Genomic DNA, 22626 nt, shown 5'->3' on the forward strand with positions numbered 1-22626 from the left:
AGGTGTAGTTCTTAGGGACTGCCATGGCGAGTTCTTAGCAGGAGCATGCCATTTTTTTCCGGTTGTCGTGGATCCTGAAGTGGCGGAGCTGCAAGCGTGTCGCCGAGCCATATTGCTAGCTCAAGAACTAAATGTGCAGAAGCTCATCCTCGAGACGGACTCTAAGGAAGCGGTACAGAAGCTGCTAGATGTCAACAAAGATTTCTCCCACACTGGGCATCTGGTTCATGAAATCAAAACCTTGCTTGGAGTCGTTCAGGAGCACCGTGTTGTTTGGGTGCGTAGGAGTGCAAATAAAGTAGCACATGTCCTAGCTAGGGAGGATTGCTGTAAGTCGCTTTGTAAAACTTGGCTTTATGTGCCCCGGAGTGTGTTCGCTCCGAGGTTAAAGAAGAGATGAACTATGAATAAAAGAGCAACATTTCCCCCTAAAAAAATAAAGAGAGACACTATGCATATACTAAATGCATGTATATATATATATATAGCCATTCTTAGACCATTTATAGGTAGTATTGAAGTTATTTCTTAGTGGGTAGTAGTATCATAAAGAGATGATTACAACGCTTTTACTATGAGAGAATTCACTATTGAGTGTTGCTTCCACGCAAAAATAAATAAATATTGAGCGTTGCTATAAACACGACAGCAATCATACTATTTTTTGTACCACAGTGAGATCGAGCCATCCATGCATAGACCAAAATCGCAGCAGACCACTTGATTAGGCGTCGTGCAGTGACCGTCCATATAAAATATCGTCTGCAGAGTAGTGTTTGGCTTAATTGCAAACCTTTTGATATGCATACCACCGAGTTGCCTAGTGCCTACAGATCTGAGACGTCCCATTTCCCTTCCTAAAAATTACCAAACACGCTGGCAGTAATGTCCCTGGCTTGTTTGTTCCTGGCATGACACGTACATGTGCTCCTGACATTCGACACAAAATAGGTCTGTGACTAGGATTTTGTTACGGCAGAAATGTGTCTGGCACTTTGGCTATCCAAAATGGTACTGCCACATTTGATTTTTTTTTTAATTTTTGATGACGACCGGACGAGTCCAAGAGATAAAGTGATAAACCCACGCCGGGGCAAAACAAGCAGGACGGAGAAGATTCCACCAACAAGAAGACAGCTGGCGGCTACGCGATCGACTCCGCCCGCCGCCACATTAAACACCAGGGAGGGTCGCCACACACACCCATGCACACACCATCGCAGCCGCATTCGCAGTCGCATCGCCCCTCTCTCTCCTCCCACGGCAGCGCGAGGCGCGAAAGAGTAGGGCGCTAGGCGGGGAGGCGGCGGCGGCCTCGGACCGATCTCTCGGCACCAGATGGCGCCGGCGGGAGGCGCGGGAGGCGCCGCCGCCGCGGCGAAGAGGGTGCCGATGTACCGGCTGTTCGCGTTCGCCGACCGGCGGGACGCGGCGCTGATGGCGGTCGGCGCCGCGGCGGCCATGGCCAACGGCGTCGCGATGCCCTTCCTCGCCTTCCTCGTCGGCGACCTCGTCGACGCCTTCGGCCCCGCCCACCGCGCCGACCTCGTCCACGCCGTCTCCAAGGTCCGCGCCGCCCCCGCCCCCGCCCCCGTCGAGGGTTCGCTCTCCTCTCTCCCTCGCGTTCCTGGGTGGTCCATGATTCAATGCCGCGTCGTCTAGTTCCTCGCCTGCCTGTTTCGCCTTGCTCTCGCATCGCTCGCTCGCTAGTTCTTCTTCGCACCTCCGGTTCCTACTGCGAGAGTTTTCGAGGGTTTTGGCATGGGCAGCGTCGGACTCGAGTAAATCGAGCCCTTCAGATCGAACGTTTAGTCTTCTGGCGATTGATTTAGTTATCTGAGAAGAGTGTCGATCACATATTTATCATTAATTTGTTCCGATTTGTTTCCCGGTATGGAGCATAATTAGTTCCTTTTGATATTTTTGGTATGGAGTTAATTAGTCTGCGTTACTATTTTTGGTATGGAGCTTACTTGATTTGTGATCAATTTGTTCGATGTTCCCGTGCTGTGTACGTAGTAATTTAGAGTTCCAGATCACCAGAATTTTCACGATTTGTTATGGATCTCGAAAGGTGGCAAGTACCAAAGTCCTACTATTTGATATATGGATCTCAATTTGCTCTGCTAACGAATTTTGTACGGATGACTGTGTGATCACAACTTCATAACTAAGAGAGAACGAATTCCTCACCAAAGCCAGCAGAATTGATAGGGCTGGTCCTTTTTCATGGTCAAAACGTTCCATGCACGAATGTCCAAAACACTATGGGAAATGGTTCGGTAGAATATATATAGGGGTCCGCTTGTATCTCAAAGTGTTTTTTGTGAGGGCTTGTATCTCAAAGTTAGCTGGCTGTATTCTCTTCTCCCCCAGGAATGTTATGCAGTACTAATTGCTATTTGACGTGTACATGTATATTACTTCTGTTTCTATGTTTCATGCCTGATGCTCTTTACTGTCAAGTTGAACATGTAGTACAGTAGTAGTACTTCTTACTGAAAATGAAATTTCATCAGCTGGCATTTATAATCTGAGTTGCTGGTTTTACATTGGCACTACTTTTCACCATTTTATGTTGTATGCCTTTTTGTCTTTACAGGTTGCTGTCAGATTTGTGTATCTAGCATTAGCTTCTGGAGTAGCAGGTTTTCTTCGTAAGTATCAAAAGTATCATGTCTATTATAGAAGCAGTTTGGAAGTGCATAATCCCATATTGTCTTCTGGTGTAAATTTCTCACATGTTATCCATATTTGCTTGGCTCATGGATATTTACGTAGTTTCTTATAAAAAATGTGTACTCCACCTGTTCAGGACTCTGCATATATAGAAACTTTCGATTCAAGATGCTGAATATGCTGTTCTTCTTGAAAAGTATGAATGATTTCTATTGGTTAGAAAATTGGCAATCCTAATTTGGATGAAATGAAGACCAGAAATTATTTGCCACAATGCTGGAAAGGAAGTAAATTATATGCATGTATCACTACCCATTTGTTGATGAGATTTATTAACTACACTCATAATATGCTATGCCAGACCCACCAGTTAATACTGCTGTACTCATTTATGCCCCTTAAGGAAATAAATTTGTCTCTGGCTTAGTATATGTGATGATCATGCATCCTACCCATTCATATTTTTGAGGTTATTTGTTTGGCATGCACTTTTTACTTATGTAAAAATTCTAAGAACTTCATGGAATTTGTCACACCAGTTTAATGGTTTTTGCATATCGTTGCACCAGAGCACTGGAAGAGAGTTGCGCACCAGAAGCTAACTATTTATATTCCCAGTTTTTCACACCAACCAAAGAAAACATAAAATCACTAGAATTTCCATTTTTGGAGTAAAAGAAAAGACATAATCCAACCAGCTGATGAACTCTAATTATATTAGCAATAATTTAATTGTAAGCTTTGATGTATTCCTTTGGTACAACATTGCTTGTTCAATATAATTTTTTTTTGAATTTTCAAGAGGGGGGGGGGGGGGGGGAGCCCTTCCACCACCTGTATATATTGCGTAAATGGGGCAAAAGCCACCAGAGAATTCAGTTGTTACAAGAGGGGCGAGAGCTGAGTGCAACTCTCAGGATCCGCAAGCCTCACAGGCTCATCTAAGAACAGACAACCAAACGTCGATGTGGGACTGATCGTCGGTCTTCATCCGGCCACGCCAAAGCACTGCATCATCCCGACAGGCTTTGAGTGTAGCAGCAAGGGACATCGTGTCACCCTGGAAAACAATGGCGTTTCGACGCTTCCATAGCCGCCAGCAGCAGAGAAGGACGAAGCCCGCAGGAGAGTTGGCGCCGACGGCCGGGGACGCGTCGAAGCGATGAAGCGCACGAACTGAACCTGCAGCAGGGGGCAGCCCGATCCTACGCCAAAACTGCACCGCGAACGGGCACCCGAAGATGAGGTGGTCGGCCGTCTCAAGCTCCGCCTCGCAGCAGGGGCACCCGGCCTCCGCCGCAGTGAGGATGGTCTTGCGCAGCAGCACGTCCCGTGTATGCACACGAGATTGAGTGAGCAGCCACCCGAAGAACTTGACTCGCGATGGGGCACGGGAAGACCAAAGGAAGGAAGCCGCAGGCGCGCCCACACCGCCGTAGTGGTAGAGGGCGTAGGCGCCCCGTGAAGAAAACCCACCACCAGCCCCGCACAGAGCGCGACAGACCGGGCGTCGGGCTCGCCCGGGGGGGGGGGGGGGGGGGCACGCCGCAACCAGCAGCTGAACCGCATCAAGTTCCTGGGCCGCCCGCGGGGTGAGCCGGGGCACCAGCAGCGCGCACACCCCGCGGCGGCGTGCCTCCCAGACCGTGACCTCGGAGCAGGTGGCATGCGTGAACAAGGGAGGAAAGGTCGTCCGGAGCATCCCACAGGGGAGCCAGCGGTCATGCCAGAAGGAGGTCGCACGCCCATCCCCGGCCTCCACCTTGGTGAGAGCTCTGTACACCGGAAGCAGCCGCAGGAGGGCCGACCAGTGCTCACCCTCAAGGGGGGAGCGGCCGGCTCCAAGGAGGGACCGCCCCGCCAACTGGTCCCAGACCCAGGAAGCCCATCTGCACGGCGTGTGGGAGTGGAGGCGGTGCAGCAGTTTGAGGAGGAGGCAGTCATTTTGCACACCCAGGGCCCGAACACCGAGGCCGCCCTCCGCCTTCGACCGGCAGACCCGATCCCAAGCAACCAGGCACTGGGCGCCTGATGCTCTGTCCGCGACATTCCAAAGGAACGCGCGTCGTAGCCCATCGAGCTTATGCAGGACCGCAGGGGGCAGCCGCATGGCGGCCATGGCATAGGTGGGGAGCGAGTCGAGGACCGCGTTGATGAGCACCAGGCGCCCCGCAGGCGACAGCAGCCTCGCCCGCCACCTTGCAAGGTAGCGGTCGACCTTGGCGATCATCGGGGTGAAGTCATCAATTTTTAGCTTGTCGCAGGATAGCAGCAGCCCCAGGTAGGTCTGGGGGAAGGAGTCGACGGAGCACTCGAAGGACGCGACGACGGCCGTCAGCACCTCAGGGGCGACGTGCATGGGAACAAGAGTGCTCTTGGCGAAGTTGATGACCAGCCCGGTAGCTTTGGCGAAGAGGTCGAGGACGATCCGCAACCGGGCCGCGCCCTCAGGGGCCGCACGCATGATGATAAGCGTGTCGTCAGCATACTGCAGCACCACCGAGGGCGCGCCATCGACCAGGGGGTGCTGCAGTCCGCCGTCGGAGCGGATCATGCGCTGAAGCACATCGGCGACCAGGAGGAAGAGGTACGGGGATATGGGGTCGCCCTGGCGCAGCCCCTTGCGGACGGCGAACCAGCGCCCGGGCACCCCGTTAAGGAGGACCGCCGCAGTGGAGGACGAGAGGATGAGGTCCATCCAGTCACACCACACGGCGGGGAACCCCCTCACCTCCATGATCCGGCGAAGACTAGGCCAGGCAATGGAGTCGAAGGCCTTGGCGAAGTCGAGCTTGAACACCAGCGTCGGCGCCCCCCTCTTCTTACAGCATTGGACAAGTTCCGCCGCATAGACGAAGTTCTCCGAGATGCTTCGCCCAGACAGGAACCCAGATTGATCCACATCGACCAGGAGACCGATCTGCCGTTGAAGCCGAGTGGTGAGCCCCCGACAGAGGATCTTCACGTCACCGTTCTGGAGAGAGACGGGACGGAAGTCGCCGGGGCCCGGAGTCCCCTCCTTAGGGAGGAGAGCGATGAGGGCGCGGTTGATCCCGCCGAGTCGCGCAGTGCCGTTGTGGACGGCGTCGAAGAAGGCGAGCAGGTCGTCGGCGACCACGCTCCAGGCGGCCTGGTAGAAGGCCGGGCCGAGCCCGTCCGGCCCCGGTGCGCTGGTCCTGTCGAGAGCGAAGACAGCCTCCCGGATCTCGGAGCGGGAGAACGGCGCAACCAGCGGAGCACCATCGACCACCGGGGCGCCCGCGTAGAGCGCCGGCAGGTCAAACCCCCACGACGTGTGGGGGACCCGGCCCAGCAAGTTGGCGTAGAAGCGTCTCAGGGCGGCCTCCTTGTCGTTGTGGGAGACGAGCTCGTCCCCTTCCACCGCAAGCACCCTGATGGTATTGCAACGACGGCGGTGCGACGCGCGGGCGTGGAAGTAGCCGGTATTTTCGTCACCTTCCGCCACAGCTCGACACTTCCCACGCTGTCTCCAGAAAGCAGCCTGGCGAGCCACCGAGTTGGCAAGGGCCAGGCTTGTTCAATATATGGATTTATTAATTTGTTTGGGGATTCATTGTACACTTTTTTAACCAAAAGTTGAGGTGGATATGGGCAAATACTTCCATAAAGAGACCTTCCTTCTTATTCTGGTATGAAGCATATTACTAGTGAAAAAATAACACTGGTTTTGGTATTATTTTTCATAAAGATGTCAGAAACTGCAATTGGATATATATGATTATCGTACTATCTCTTTGAACTGTGCTTCTGCATGCAGAGGTGTCATGCTGGATGGTGACTGGAGAAAGACAGGCTGCACGCATCCGTGGGCTGTACCTCGAGACCATACTTAGACAAGATATATCATTTTTCGATGTGGAGACGTCAACTGGAGAAGTTATTGAAAGGATGTCTAGTGACACAGTGTTAATTCAAGATGCAATTGGAGAAAAGGTGAGCCATATCTTATCCATGTGACTCCCTGTTCCTATTTCTCAGGTACTTTAATGCATACCTTCAGTTTTCTGTTTCTATTACTCCCTCCGTAAGAAAATATAAGAGCATTTAGAACACTAAAGTAGTGATCTAAACACTCTTATATTTCTTTACAGAGGGAGTACAAATTATCACACAACCAGGTCAAGTTAGTTCAAGTACATGTCTCCTTTGCATGGATTTCCAAAGATCATAAGCGTTATTTTAAGTGAATCATGATTTTGATGTATGCTAGTTTTTTATAAAAAGCTTGCAGTTTCAACTATGCAAAAAATTTAAGGCTACTTCCAGTATACATATTTACTGATTACAGTATGCTAGGCCTCCCGATTTGGCTTTGTCAGTGGGCTAGGGCTTCCTTTCGCTGTTCGTTTTTGGCTAGCTAAGGTTGTTTCTGTTGTTATTTTGTCCCTTTTCTTATCAGTGTTTTAGTCGCCTGCTCGCCGCTGTAATACCCGTGTCAGCTTGATGCTTTCCTCCAATACAAAACTACTTGCACTTGGGTGCATGTTGAAATTCTTTACTGATTACAGTAGCAAGATCGTGTGTAATGCATAGAACACCATCTCTACAAACTTGTGGCTTAACACACTTTAATTTGACTATTTATGAAGGTGGGCAAGTTTCTCCAACTGGTATCAACATTTCTGGGTGGATTTATTATTGCATTTACAAGAGGCTGGCTTCTGTCCCTTGTTATGTTGTCAAGTATTCCTCCTGTTGTAGCAGCTGCTACAGTCATGTCACTTGTTCTATCAAAGTTATCAAACCGTTCCCAGATGGCCTATGCTGAAGCGGGGAAAGTGGTTGAACAGACAATAGGATCAATCAGAACGGTATATCTATCTTCCATAACTATACCCTTGCAATTCTTGTGCCTAGCTAACTTCTCATTTACTTCATGAAAACAGGTGATATCTTTCACCGGAGAGAGCAGAGCAATTAGTGAATACAAAGAGCATTTGAAAATATCATACAAGTCAGCAGTCCACCAGGGTATTGCCGGGGGCCTTGGAGTTGGTTCACTTCTGCTTATTGTTTTCTGCAGCTATGGACTAGCTGTATGGTATGGTGCAAAGCTGATTATTGAAAAGGGATATACTGGTGGCTATATCATTAATGTGTTGATGGCCATCATGACTGGTGCAATGTTAGTATTTTCATTTGCATGGCAGCATCTATTTTCGAGATACAAAGCTCCAAATTCAAATTAAATTGCCATCATTTGCATGACGTTCGTTTCTTCTAATTGTTTGTAGGGCTCTTGGACAGTCTTCTCCATGCTTAACTGCTTTTGCATCAGGACAGATTGCGGCTCACAAAATGTTTGCAACCATTTATAGAAAACCTGAGATTGACGCGAGTGATAAGAGTGGCCTTATATTGGAGAACTTTGTTGGAAATGTTGAGTTGAAAGATGTCCATTTCAGTTACCCTGCACGGCCTGAGCAACTTATCTTCAATGGCTTCTCTATAAGCATTCCAACTGGCATGACGGTGGCACTGGTTGGGGAGAGTGGAAGCGGGAAATCTACTGTAATTGGCTTGGTAGAGAGATTCTATGATCCACAATCAGGTGAAGTTCTTCTGGATGGTGTTAATCTGAAACAGCTAAACCTTAGCTGGGTAAGACAGAAAATAGGGCTTGTTAGCCAAGAACCTATTCTTTTCACAACTACTATACGAGAAAACATAGAATATGGAAAGAAGGGTGCGACAGAGGAAGAAATTAGGAGATCAACTGTGCTTGCTAATGCTGCGAAGTTCATCGACAAGTTACCAAATGTATGCCCATTTAATCCCTTCGCATGCATTCTGCAATCTTGTATTTTTGCAGTATTATTTTCACCCCTAATTATAAGTTGACAACTATTACCAGGGACTGGATACAATGGTTGGTGAGCATGGGACACAACTATCTGGTGGACAGAAACAAAGAATTGCAATCGCAAGAGCAATTTTGAAGAACCCCAGCATACTACTTCTTGATGAAGCTACAAGCGCACTTGATGCCGAGTCTGAACGTGTAGTTCAAGATGCACTAAATAATATCATGGTGAACAGAACCACAATAGTTGTAGCACATCGCCTGAGCACTGTAAAAAATGCTGATACAATATCAGTGCTACATCGTGGACAGCTTGTGGAGCAAGGTAAGCTGAATTTCTGCATCACTTTTAGCTAGTCTTACTGCATTTATTCAGCAAGGGTGAAGTTTCAGGTTTTGATGTTAGAAACGAGCTCTAAATGCATGTTTGCACAACAGGGCCACATGTTGAGTTGATAAAGGATCCCGATGGAGCCTACTCCCAACTTTTACGGCTGCAAGAGGTTAATACGAAAAGGGAGGGATCTCATGGAGATGACTCCAGCAGGTTACAATCAGCATCTGATACTGCAAATTCTGCAAGTCAACATAGCAGTATAAAGCCATCCTTTGGGAGATCTATGAGTAGATATTCACCACAGGGTGGAAGCAGAAGAAACTCGCAAACATTCTCATTGCATGAACATGAAACCGAAGGGGTTGATGATGCCAAGTCAGGGAAGAATGTGATCAGACGCCTGCTGTACCTCCATAAGCCTGAGATTCCAATCCTTCTGTTAGGATGCACTGCTGCTGCAGCCAATGGTGCTATACTTCCTGTGTTTGGCATGCTGCTTTCAAGTGCCATTAACACATTCTATGAACCACCACAACAATTGCGAAAAGACTCCGTATTCTGGGCAGAGATGTATGTGATGTTGGGTGTTATCTCCATCTTTGTCATCCCATTGCAATACGCTTTGTTCAACATGGCAGGTGGTAAACTTATCGAGCGCATACGTGCGGTTTCATTTAGTCGGGTTGTTTACCAGGAAATAGGATGGTTCGATGACCCTCTGAACAGCAGGTACTTCTGTGTTCACTTATTCATCTGATACATCAATATTGTAGAATGCCATCATTTTTTTGTTTCCTGATTCTCAATCATTGTTCCAATTCTCTAGCGGCGCAATAGGCTCCAGACTATCAGGGGACGCGGCGTCTGTTAAAAGCATTGCTGGGGATGTCTTGTCATTGATAGTGCAAAGCATAAGCACTGCTGTTGTCGGTATCGTAATAGCCATGATTTCAAACTGGAAACTAGCATGCATTGTATTGTCCTTCCTTCCTTGCGTGATTGCACAGAGTTATGCTCAAACGAGGTTAATGAGGGGTTTTGGTGCTGATGCCAAGGTATATGGTCTGTTATTCCTTTTTCATGGCGATCATATCATTGTGTAGTTATTAGCTGAAATTCTTTGTAATGTTGCCTGCAGGAAATGTATGAACAAGCGAGCACAATTGCCACTGATGCCATCGGTAACATCAGAACTGTTGCTTCATTTTGTGCAGAAGAGAAAATAATTGAAAACTACCGAAAGAAATGTGAAGGTCCTGTGAGACAAGGAGTTCGTCAGGGGGCTATAAGTGGCGTGGGTTATGGATTCTCATTCGCGTTGCTCTTCTGTTTTTATGCCATATCCTTTTACGTTGGAGCTCGCTTTGTACACAATGGGACTGCAGAAGTTGGGCAAGTCTTCAGGGTGAGAACCGAACAACTCGTAGACTCAAATAATTGATCTGGGTCTTCTTCTCATTGCCGTTGCTGTTTCTTGAAAGTGCAGGTCTTCTTCGCTTTAACCATGATGGCTGTTGGAGTTTCTCAGTCGAGTTCCCTTGCTCGGGATTTTGCCAAAGTGCAAAATGCAGCTGCCTCCATTTTCAAGATTATTGATAGGAAATCCAAGATTGACGCAAGCCATGAGGTAGGAACGACACTAGAGGCAGTGGAAGGGAATATAGAGTTGCAGCACGTGAGCTTCAAGTACCCTGCTCGGACCGATGTGCAAATCTTTAGAGATTTGTGCTTGAGGATACCATCTGGCAAGGTACATTTGGTTTTCGGTTTTCTCCCACTTTTTACAGTACTGCTGTAGTGCTCTGATGTATAGAAGAACTTGAACAAGATAAAAATAACTTGACTAGGGCAAAAAGTGGATAGAACATAACCCAATGTAAACAGAGCTCTCAGTTCCTTTAGAAATCTTAAGCAATGCGATGACATTTGAGTTAATTTTTTTTAATAAAAGAAGGGCCTCCCCTTCCGATTTCCATTAAGAGAAACCATCTGGCTCGATAACAGAGACCATACCAGCACCTAACATTTGAGTTAATACAGTAGCTTAGCAGAGAAGTAAAAAAGAACCGAAGTGTTTCTCAGAAGTCTTAAGCAATGCAACTGCATTTGAGTTAATACCGTAGTTTACAGCAGCTAGTTTGTTGGCAGAGTTAAAACTAGTGCCCAGAACTGAAACATCATGAGTGATTGGTACTAAACCCTGGAGTGAAACAAAGGCAGTAACGCAGATCTCAGTATCTCATGCAGCGGCGGAGCTATGTTGAGGCCAGGGGGATATTCTCTGAAGATTTTTTTTTTCTATAGCTGCATAGATTGAGCTAGCTCCGCCACTGATCTCATGCATTGTCATCCTGGTTGTTTGTTGCAGACTGTTGCGCTTGTCGGGGAAAGCGGAAGTGGGAAATCTACGGTGATAGCCTTGATCGAGAGGTTCTACGATCCTGACTCTGGCGGCATCTTTCTAGATGGGGTGGATCTGAAGACCCTCAAGCTCACCTGGCTCAGGCAGCAGATTGGTCTGGTAGGCCAAGAGCCGGTCCTCTTCAATGACACCATCAGAGCAAACATCGCCTACGGCAAGATGGAGCAGGTATCCGAGGATGAGATCGTTGCCGTCGCCAAGGCCGCCAACGCCGACAGGTTCATCTCCACCCTCCCAAACGGGTACGACACGAGCGTCGGCGAGCGCGGGGTGCAGCTGTCGGGTGGGCAGAAGCAGCGGATAGCCATCGCCAGGGCGATCCTCAAGAACCCCAAGCTGCTGCTCCTGGACGAGGCGACCAGCGCGCTGGACGCGGAGTCGGAGCGCATGGTGCAGGAGGCCCTGGACAGGGTGACGATCGGGAGAACAACTGTGGTCGTGGCTCACCGGCTGTCGACTATCTCCGCCGCCGACAAGATTGCAGTGGTCAAGAACGGGGTGGTCGCCGAGGAAGGGCGGCATGAGCAGCTCCTTCGCCTGCCCGGTGGTGCCTACGCGTCCCTTGTTGCCTTGCAGTCTAGCAGTTCCTGAAGCGGATACACCAGCAACGCTGTGCTCTTGCTTCGTAGGATGACGAGCATTGAATAGTCTTTTGCAGAATTCAGTTGGTTTTTCATTTTTTAGTGTATCAAAATGACCACGCTCTCAACGTAGCAACAACAGAAGTTCCACTCCTTCCCAAGGTGTAAAGGATAGATATTCTCCAGGGTTTTGGCCTTGTTTTCGTTTCTTCTCCTTCCTTTTTTTTCATAGCCTTACGCTTTATAAAAGTGTAAATGGAAACATGGTATGATGCACAGATACGTGACTCGTTTAGAAGTCCTTGCATTCCGCTCTGGTCGTTAAAGTCCACACTTGCTTTCGGCTATGTTCGGTTATCCCCACCCCTGCCGGGATCGGGTCGAAACCCCGTGGGTTTCACCCTGGCTGGGGTCGGATCCCGGTCTGTAACAGCCTTCGGTTAGACCCGGCCGGGATTAGTTCCCTCCCAAACCCCGTGGAAATCGCAGGGAAACAACCCACGCGTCACATCTCGTGGAAGTAAACCCCGTTTCTTTCTCGCGCGCGAAACGGCACGCTCTCTCTCGCCTGACCTCTCTCGTGTCGTGGCGGCGCCGGAGACTGCGGCGGCGTGCTCGCCCCCTACCCCCCACCACCACCCGCCCTTCTCCCTCTCCCGGTCTCCCCTGTTCAACCGGCGCCACCGCATCTAGTTGCAGCGGCAAGCTCGGCGGCGACGGCAAGGCTTCCAGATCCAGCGGACAGCGGCCCTCTCCCTCCGACCTCCGTCGGTCCCAGAACCCAGAGGTCCATCCGCTTCCTCCGTCGGTCGTGCGAGTACTGCGAGTACGGCCTTGCCTTCCGGCGTCCGCCGTGGCGCAGTTCCGCTGCTCCGATTGTCCAGCTCGTAGTGGGCGCTAGAAGCCCCAAAAAGATCCATCTACTAAACGTAATTTCATCTGCTGATCGTAGTTTCATTTACTGATCTACAACTCTGTAAAGGTAATTTCTCTATTTTTTTAACAAACCACAAGCTTTTTTGTTGGCTTCTAACGAGCATGCTTCTGATTCTACTTCTTCTTGTAATTGTAACTGATTGCTTCCACTAATGAACAAGACTTGTATTACTCTTGTTGTGCTGCTCTGATGTTGTATACTGTTGTTATGCTGCTATATACTTCGAAGTGTTTTTGCTGCGGGTTTAACCGAACAGAGATTAGGTGAGAGGGATTAATCCCCCTAGTGGAATGATTCCACGTGGGGGTTGGGTGGCGACACCAAAACCCCGCAGGTATTAGATCCACTAGTGGATATAATCTCTTGGAACCGAACATAGCCTTCATTGGTTATGTTATGAAATCTGCTAATAGTTTCATGTGGTACTCATAAACAGCTTTGAACGATGAAACTTGTTAATGGTGTTGGTGGGTGACATTTTTCAAGAGGGAGTACAATATGTCCATTGTACATATCTCCATTGAAATCCATTTACGCTTTACCGGAGAATGACACGGTTTCTTTGTCATGTTCTTAACTTCACTCCTAGTAATTGCTTATGCTTTAGTTGATATTCATTCTGTTGCATATCTCTGTGATTAGCTTACGACATAGGCGTATAATGATTCATTCTTTTTTAAGTCAGTGTGTCGGGTAGTGCACAGTAGAGGCCTTCCTAATCTTGTTGTCTGAACTTGATCATGGGAACAACTGCTATGATATATGTGTGTCTGTCACACTCCTATGGCACCACCCTGGTTATTAGATGTATTGCCTCTCTTTTTTCTAGAGTACGCAAGTGTGTGACATAGTTTTATAGAAGGCAGGCAGAATTACAAGCAAGACGAACAACTCACTGCGAACAATCAGCATAGTACAAATTCCACACGACAGCCACCATCGACACTACAACGCAAAAGAGCCTATCCTAACTGAGCAACATTGCCGTGTCTCGACAGACGCCGGTCACCTTTGAAGATCAGCAGCTTCAACGGAATTCCCCTTGTCGACACACCATGTAACCTTGATGCCTAAAGGAGATGGCAAGTAGATAGCGGGACTTGGTCGGTCCCGAGAAAGGCACCGCCTTGGACTCATCGGCAACGGCGTACATTGCGCCCCTGAAGATCAATCTTGGACAACGGCGAACACCGGGAGAGCGCCACACACAGAACCTCCATGTCGTGTCTCCAAACGCAATGCTCCCAAGAGAGAAACGAGGTTGAGGACGCCGCCATCGTGTCGATCCAGCTCCGAACCTAGGCTTTCGCCCGGAGAAAACTACCATCACCAAGTGGGAGCGAGGGGATGCCGACACACCTCGGCGACGCCTCGAAGAAGGGGAACAACACCCACGTATGTCGTCATCACCGGCACCGACCAAAGGCAGGCATGAATTTCATCCGAAATGTCGTGCACCCAACCTCTCAACTCACTAGACATGGGGCATACACCGTCCATGTTGGAATTCCCCTCCGCGCAACACCTTGAGCTCGTAGTGGCAACGTCATGGCCCACCACTACTCGCACGGCTAAGAGGACACAGCCTGACATCCAACTCCCGCACAGTCTCCCGCAGTCCTAGACCGAGCTCTAGCACCTGCACCTCCGCGCGTTGCCCGTCACCGCCACTGCAAGCTCTCCAGCTACGAGTAGGAAGTCCCGGCACAACCGCCTCTGTAGCCTGCTAGGCCCAGATCATGCCCAAATCTAGGCCGAGCGGCCGCCTCCGAATCCTCCTGTACGTGCGCCTCGATGTTGCCACCTCCTTCCTTGTCCTCCCTTGCTGCCACCGGAAGTCGCCGGCGGGTAAGTCCTGCTCGGCTGTGGGGATGCCTTCTCATGTAATGATCTCTCATAGGGGGCGCTCTCCAGTTAGGTGGGGTGGCGGCCCTAGACAACGTAGCACAGTTGATGGAGCTCGAATGCCAGAATGGTTGTCCCGGATGCCACAAGTGGTCATTGTAATGCATGGGTGACGGCGGATAGCGTGGGGTGGCCGCCAACGTTGATGGGTCTCCAACGCCCAAATTTGCCATCGACAACTTAGAGGTTAGTCGTCTGGTGGTAGCGGCAAAGAGACAGCGATGACCGCGACACCAAGAGGTGCAACAGTGGGTCGTGCGTTGTAGTCTACGGCTTGCGACGACCATGGTGTTGACGCCTTCTCTTAGTGACATGTTGGGGTTGTTTGGTTGCCGGCCGCACCTTGCCACGCCAAAGGTGCGGCGTGCCATAGCTCCCTAGGCTGCCATTTGGTTTCCTACGAAAATTAGGCTCGCCACAACCTGGAGTGTGTTTTGCAGTAGACTTTTTCGCCAAATGTGTGACGCTTGTTTTGTTCGCCACACTCCGCAACGCGCCACAAGTGTGGCTCCATAGTGTGGAAACTTAAGTAACCAACCAAACATCCCCGTTGTTATCGGTATCCGCCACAAGGTTTCTAGAGCACGTGTCCATGAAATGGCTTCCGACGATGTTCGGTTCTTCAGTGTTCTGTAACAGTTTTGCACTCACGCACATATACTTCGTCATGTGGTGATATCCACATCAAGGATATGCACGAGAATAGCTACCTTCGGGCATGAATTCCATGGAAATGTTTAGATCTTAGTTTCCCATGACCATGATGTGTGGGTGCCCTTTCATGCAAGTTCATCTTCTTTGGCAAGGGGTGGTGGCAACATGTGGTTTCTTTGACTTGGTGGTGCTCATTGAGCATCGGGTCTCGAGCGCGGGGTGAAAACCCTAGGTCTGATCTTTGATGGTTGCACCTGACAATTGCGTAGTTTTATACATTGTTCCCTTACATGCAAAGGTTTGGAGCCTACTTAGACAAACTCTCTAGGGTGAAAATCTAAGACTTGGCCTAAAGTGCTTGGATCCCACGATGAAAGGCACTTGCATGTTGTTACCTTCTTGGAGGCATTGTTTGTGTGTTGTCAAGGACTATGGATGGCATTGTTTCCTATGAAAGTTAGGCTCGCCACAACCTGGAGGCTTTCTTTGTTTTTCATTCTTCCTTTTATCCTTTTTCGGTTGTCTGCATCCTCGATTTCTCCACTAGCTTATGATATTGTGTCCGTTTCATAGATCGAGTGTAATTGATATCATCTTGATACTAATATATTTCCTGTTGTCAAAATAATAATCATATTTCCAGGTAAGGAATGGCAGGGACCTCGCAATGGTGACAACACTCCCATATGTGATATGGCATTATTATTGAAGTCTTACAAAGTTGTTGCCTCTATCTTCATCTTTACATCTCGAATTTTCTTGAGACCTCGGGTAAGAAAGATGGGAGAATAAGCCTACACAAACATGTCATAGGTTTTGAAAAGTTGCATTACTCCTACACCCTCATAGGTGAAAACCTAAGATCATTGAACACATTGTGGTTCGGCACACGCCGCTTGCAAGACTGGCTACTGACAAAGATGAGAGAACTAGAAACCAATTAGACTTATCCAACACTGCCATGACATGCCAAAACACCGAAGAAAACCCGTTGAATCTAAAGCCAATGACCCACAGGACAATTGTGCCACATGTTATATATTTTCCTTTTAGCAACTACCCAAACCCTCAAAGTTGCAGAAGACGGTGCCAAAGACGAGAACAAAGTTTCCATTGGCGACTACATAGAGACCTCCTATCAATCACTCACTGTGGCAGATTGTTTTTAGGCAAACATGCAAAGCTCTATTTATTCAAATAGAACATTCACAAGAACTAAAACTGTATCATAGGGGAGGCCTAACGAGAAATGGTGACCAGCCCCAAAGAAGGAGCATGCTTTGCGAGATTGTGAGCTTCATAGTTGAAGTTTCTAAGCTCATGAAAAGAATCTACAGGAGGCAAACATTGTGGAACATCCCTTCGAAGTCTTGGATGATGACATCATAGCCTCCTAACGGACCCTGCTTCATATCCTTGACAACTGTCCTCAGCCCGGAGCGACATAAATACGTTGAATATGGAGATTATCTGGAAGAGCTAATGCTTCTCCGCAAGCAAGCGCAACGAGTGTACCGAGGTTCGTCATTCCTCTGTAAATGACTATAGAAGCCCCCAAGTAAAGAAGACAAACGGTTCAGGTAGCACACAAGCAATGGCCTTACGGAGCAGCCGAGTTACCGAGCACCTCTCATATTGTTTTCTAGCAAACACTTTGTTTTTCTTTTGGGGTTTTCGGTTTCCCTTAGTTTTTTGTTGGCTTTCATTTGTTTTTCACAATAAAAATTAAATATATACTTTTTAGAAAAGGTGAATATTTTTTCTAAAAAATAAATAAAACATTATTAAAAAACTATTCTATAAAAACTTTGAACCATTTTTTTAGTCACAAAATTTCATATGTAGAAAGTGTACGTGAACTTTAGATGACCATTTTTAAATGATGCTCCTTATGTATTTAAAAAAATGTCCATGCACTGAAAAATGTTCATCATGAAATTTGGGAACTTTTTTTTTGAAATTTGGGATTTTTTTTGAAATTTGGGAACATTTTTGTAATTCATGATCAATTTTAAAATTCATGAAGATATTTTAAAGTGGAAGAACGTTTTTTGAAATTTAGAAAATTTTGAAACACATGAAGATTTTTTAATGTTTTAAAAATTGAGGAAAAACATTAAAAATCCTAACAAATAATTTGCCAACACTTCCTGAATTCGTAAATAATTTTGATTTTGAATTATATTTAAACACAATTTTTTAAAAAAATCTTAGTATTTTCAAAATGTTAGATTATCTCCCTAATGGAAAACCATTGAAATTAAAAAACCGACCAAGAAAATTCGTCTAGGGTATATCTTTTTGGAGAAACACCTGTAACTTTATTCATACTCATAACAATTACAGATACACTGATTTGGACCTAAAATCCAAGAAAATACAAAGTAACTTCTATGACTAAGAATTACAATGAAATTTCTCAAAAACGCGTTATTCTCGGTATCAATCTCCGCTCGAAGAAATACTTCAAAGATTCGGTAAAGAGGATTCAATTAGACTGCAACAATGATGTTGTCATTCTTTTACCCACACGAACATTATCAATAATGGTTTTTGAAAGCGCCTTGAATCGCCCATCTAAAAAGGTGGAAAACCTTGATCGATGAACGTACTTGAGCCGGGGATGATCCCCAGAAGTGCAGGTTGTCGAATCACTATACCTTCACCTTGATGTCGATGTAAGATTTCACCTCCAAAAAAAATCAGACCAACAAAAAAACTTGACACGGCAACACAAACTTATCAGATCCGAATAATCGGATCTGCGAGGATAGAAAACTCTTTAACTTGATGGCACCGCCAAAAGAATGAGAAAAAAATTATTCTCAAAAACTATGATGATGACTAGATGTTGACGAAGAATATGAAGGTCCTAAAGATCCGAGATCGCCCCCACCTCTCAGCGCATCATCCAGAGGCAAGAGGACCTAAACTCCTCCCATAGCGGCGGTGGCGACGGCACGTGAAACCCTCCTGTCGCTGAAAAGATATCTGCGCTTTTTTTTTGAGGGGCAGATGTCTGCGGTTTCTGGCTAAGCATATGGGCCGGCCCATGGGAGCGTCGCGCGCGGCCGCGTATGCACAACTCCATTGCGGGCTGGCCTATGGGAGCCTTGCGCGGGGCGCGCGTATGCACAACCGCTAGGGCTATTTTCTCGCCTACTTTGATCCTTCGGTCTTGCCTCTAGCACTCCACTAAACTACCGTTCAACCACCGTAGATCATGTAGCAGTTTTAGGTAGGTTATATGTGGACCGGTTCAGGCCGGTTTTAGAACCTTTCGTGTTTTTCTTCTTCTTCCATTTTTATGTGTTTTTCTATCAGTTTCTCATCGGGGTTTAGTTTTCTTGTGTTTTATTTGGTTTTTTTCTTGTCTTTTTATTTTGATTTTTTTCCTTTCTCATTTTTTCAATACATGTGTACTTCTTTCGACTCACGTTGTACATTTTTCGTATATATTGGAAACATTTTTTCATACATATGAAATATTTTCTGAATACATGATTACCATTTGTTTTTCACATACATGTTTTGTACTTTTTCAATATGTGTTAAAAAAATTCAAGTAAACGTTGACATATTCTTTTGAATGACACAAAACATTTTTTACAGCAACATTTTTGTAAAAGTTATAAACAAAATTTAAATGCCTGATTCTTTTTAGAATGTAATGCACATTTTTTTAAAAGTTGTGAATTTGTTTATTTAATACACGGACATTTTATTTTTTACATTGGATAAATTTTTTCTAAAAATGTCATGTGCATTTCTTTGTAACCTGTGGACATTTGTTAAATGACACAAACATGTTTTCTTAAATTAACTGTGGTTAATATTTTCTAAATAAATTTTAGTTTTGGAATATGTTTGTTTACAATATTTTCAACAATATGAACAAAATAAAAGAAAAAAGAAAGAATGAATGAAAAAACTAACCTGCAGGAAGCTACTTGAACCGGTCCAATAGTAGCAGCGAAGAGGGTGTGCCCTTGAAGCGAGACCTTCCTCGGTGTCGCTAGAAGCGAGACATATTCCCCAACACCCAACGAGCCACTATAGGAGGTCCCCTCAAATGCATATGAGAATATAAACAACTATATAAGGCCCCATTCGTCTCACTAGGCCCAGTGAGAACTCCATGGCGATCTAGGCCCAAAGCTTTAGCTGTTCAGGCCCTTTTCTCTTTCTGGTTCGTCCAATCGCTTATGCTGTGCAACCAGTTCTAAAAAAAAGGTATTTCTGTGGCAAGCAAAGCAATCATGGAGTGGAGCCATGCATAATGTAGCGTCGTATGATAGGGTCGGAGATGAATAATTAGAGTAGCTGGAGTGACCCTGATCCCACAAACTAAAGGCAAACACACGGCCACTAAAGGCTACCTACTAATTGAGCATGCAAATGCATTTTGACCAGGAGAGCCCCACATGCATGCAGATTTGGCCATGAGAATCGCCAGGAACATGATCACTTCCATTGCGGCCTGTCTACTTGCGCTACGGAGATCCCAAAAAAAAAATTGTGCTATGGAGTACTAAAAATAGTAAACATGTTATATTTACTGATTGGTTGTAGGAACTAAAACTTCTGTACGCGAGAAATTAAAACTTCTGATTGTGCCACGGAGTACTAAGAATTAATTTTCTCTCTTTTTTTCTACACGACAAATGTAATTTATCCAGCTTTTTTGTCAAGTTAATTCACAAAAAAGTGTATTCTATTCTGTTATATTTTCAAAAAAATAAGAATTTCTGTACCAGTTATCTGAAAGTTTAATTATTATTTTTGTGTGGGAATCTGAAATTTTAGTCATTGTGTAGAAGAAATGCTGATGTATTAAATAGTTTGAGATCTAGGACTGGAACTTAAAAGCTATGGCAACAAAGAAAAATATACATTGAAGAAGGGAAGAAGCAACTACATTGTCTTCACCCAACATTTTTGTTATTAGGTCCCAGGCCTAGCAATAATTCGGATCCTAACCCTGGGCCACGCTATGAGTGCGACGTGGGCCACACGCTTTAGCACTCCGGTACAAACAAACAAATCAAACAGGGGATCCTAAAAAATATATTCAAACAGGGCTTTGCCTACATTGTCTTCATCGTTTCAACAGGACACAAATCATGGACCATCTCCCTCAATCCCATGCTCGGTCTCAAACAAAGGCCGGAGTAGGTTCACTAGTGCCACTTTCTGAGGATCAAGTTAATACCTAGCTAATTAATTAATTACCCCTAAAAAAGCTAATTAATTAATTAAGGTGGGAGTTGCACGCAGAAGCAGTAGCTTAGCTAGCTACCTACTCCCTCCATTCTAAAATACTATAAGACTTTTTAGATATTTTAATATGAACTACATACGGCAAAATGAGTGAACCGATACTCTAAACTATGTCTATATACATTTGTATTTAGTTTATATTAAAATCTCTAAAATGCCTTATATTTAGAAAAGGGGAGTAGTTTGTTTATTTATTTTTAAGGAACAGATCAAGAAACATATATTCTGATGTTCACAAACGATTCAAAAGGCTCTTCTTTTCATGTAAGGAGGAATATCTGGAACTGGCACTCCTGGGCAGGGGCGAGCTGCATCTGCATCTACCCTATTGCACCATTGCTAGTTTAGCCTGATGCACTCATGCACACGCTTGATCCAAGTGCTAAACTATCAGTAGAAACCAACTTGACCCTGTTGCCGGTGCAACAGGGTCGCTCCATGCAGCTCCGCCCCTGCTCCTGGGAGAGAATATACCCTTTTGCAGAATCTTCCAAACGGGCAACAAAAAAGATGACATACTAATGAAGCATAGAATACACGTGCCACAGTGTAGAGAAACAAGACATATCAAGATATACTCCTTCCCGTCCTATTTACTTGGTATATAAGATTTGTCTGAAGTCAAACTTCATAAAATTTACCAATCTATATCCAAAAATATCAACATCTATAATACAAAAGCTATACAATATGAAAATTAAATTCATGACGCATCTAATGATATTTCAATTTATATTGTGAATGTTGATATATTTCTCTATAAAGTTGGTCAAACTTTATGTTTTGACTTCAGACAATCTTATCTAAGGAGTAAAAATGACCGGAGAAAGTATGAGAACAACTCCAGCGCAGCGTCGTCATATCAGCACCATCATCATAACAAATGTTGGTTTTTTTATTTAAAAAACCACTGTAGCAAAGTTATTATCCTTCCTTCAATCGTTATAATTTTTGGAGCGTGCTCCCAACCAAGCCGCGAGCCTTCATATTTGAAGTTTGGGTGAGAAAAATATAGCGCACCTTCCATTCACCAAAAATTTAGCACCATGGAGGTTTCAAAACGTGTGCTTCATATTGCTCCCCCCCCCCCCACATTCCCCCGCCATATTTTGTTTGGTGCCATCTCCACCGTCCGGACCGCCGCGATTTGGGCCCAATCACCTACGCTGAGTTGTTTTAGAACATTCCATGCTCCTAGCGTGCTTTAGAGGCTACCAATATGATGAATCTATTGGAGTTGTCGTATATATTTGGCCGGCTATTTTTTTTTTTGAACTGAAACCACAGAACAACCTTTCTACGAAAATTTCATGAAAGTAAAGTATATACAAAGTACATAAAGTAAAAAGAAGGAAAAGAAAACTCAGCCTACTCCTATTTTAGTAAAGCCTAGAGGTAACATGTAAGCTTAAGTCAGAGATTGATCAATCCAGCTAGAAAGTTGAGCTTCAAATTTATCCTTTATTTTGTGCCTTAGCAGAAGCAAATCCAACCTAACAGAGGTTTTCAATGACTGAACTGATGCATCTCGTGCCTTGAAGATTTTACTATTTCTTTGCATCCATATATTCCAGCAACCCATGATAGTGATCTCCATGGCAATAGGGGCAGGCAGAGTTTGAATTGTGAATAAGATCTCATCATAAAATTGAATGCCGCTGTTTCTGTAACCCAAGAAGGAATTCCAATAGCTTAAAGCAAAGTCATAGTCACAGAAAAGATGCATAACAATTTGCTCGGTGTTACTCTAGCATAATTCACAATTATATGATGGCAAGAAGAATGTCTTTTTGTGTAGCAGATTTCTTGTATTGACTCTATCATGCATCAGCAACTAGTAAAAATATTTTGTATCTTAGCATGGCAGCATTTTTCCATATTTTATTGAAAATGTGTGCAACAAGGTCTCCTTTGGACAACTCCTTGTACATCTTGATGGAGGAATAATTGGTACCCCATGGATATATCCATCTGTCAACATGAGTTGATCTGCATTTGCTGAGTAAT

General features: G+C 45.7%; 1 protein-coding gene across 1 annotated transcript; it reads left to right on the forward strand.

The window, feature by feature from the left end:
- The first annotated feature begins 1240 nt into the window (after positions 1-1240).
- LOC109776869 (ABC transporter B family member 11-like) lies at positions 1241-12153 on the forward strand. Its single transcript, XM_020335535.3, has 12 exons — positions 1241-1566; positions 2603-2657; positions 6458-6633; positions 7290-7511; positions 7587-7825; positions 7935-8460; positions 8555-8828; positions 8942-9569; positions 9667-9895; positions 9979-10245; positions 10327-10590; positions 11209-12153. The coding sequence occupies exons 1-12, from the start codon at positions 1339-1341 to the stop codon at positions 11851-11853; spliced, it is 3753 nt and encodes a 1250-aa protein (XP_020191124.2). The 5' UTR covers positions 1241-1338; the 3' UTR covers positions 11854-12153.
- Positions 12154-22626: the final 10473 nt, after the last annotated feature.

The sequence above is a fragment of the Aegilops tauschii genome, chromosome 3, assembly GCF_002575655.3.
Source record: "Aegilops tauschii subsp. strangulata cultivar AL8/78 chromosome 3, Aet v6.0, whole genome shotgun sequence".
Lineage (NCBI taxonomy): Eukaryota > Viridiplantae > Streptophyta > Magnoliopsida > Poales > Poaceae > Aegilops > Aegilops tauschii.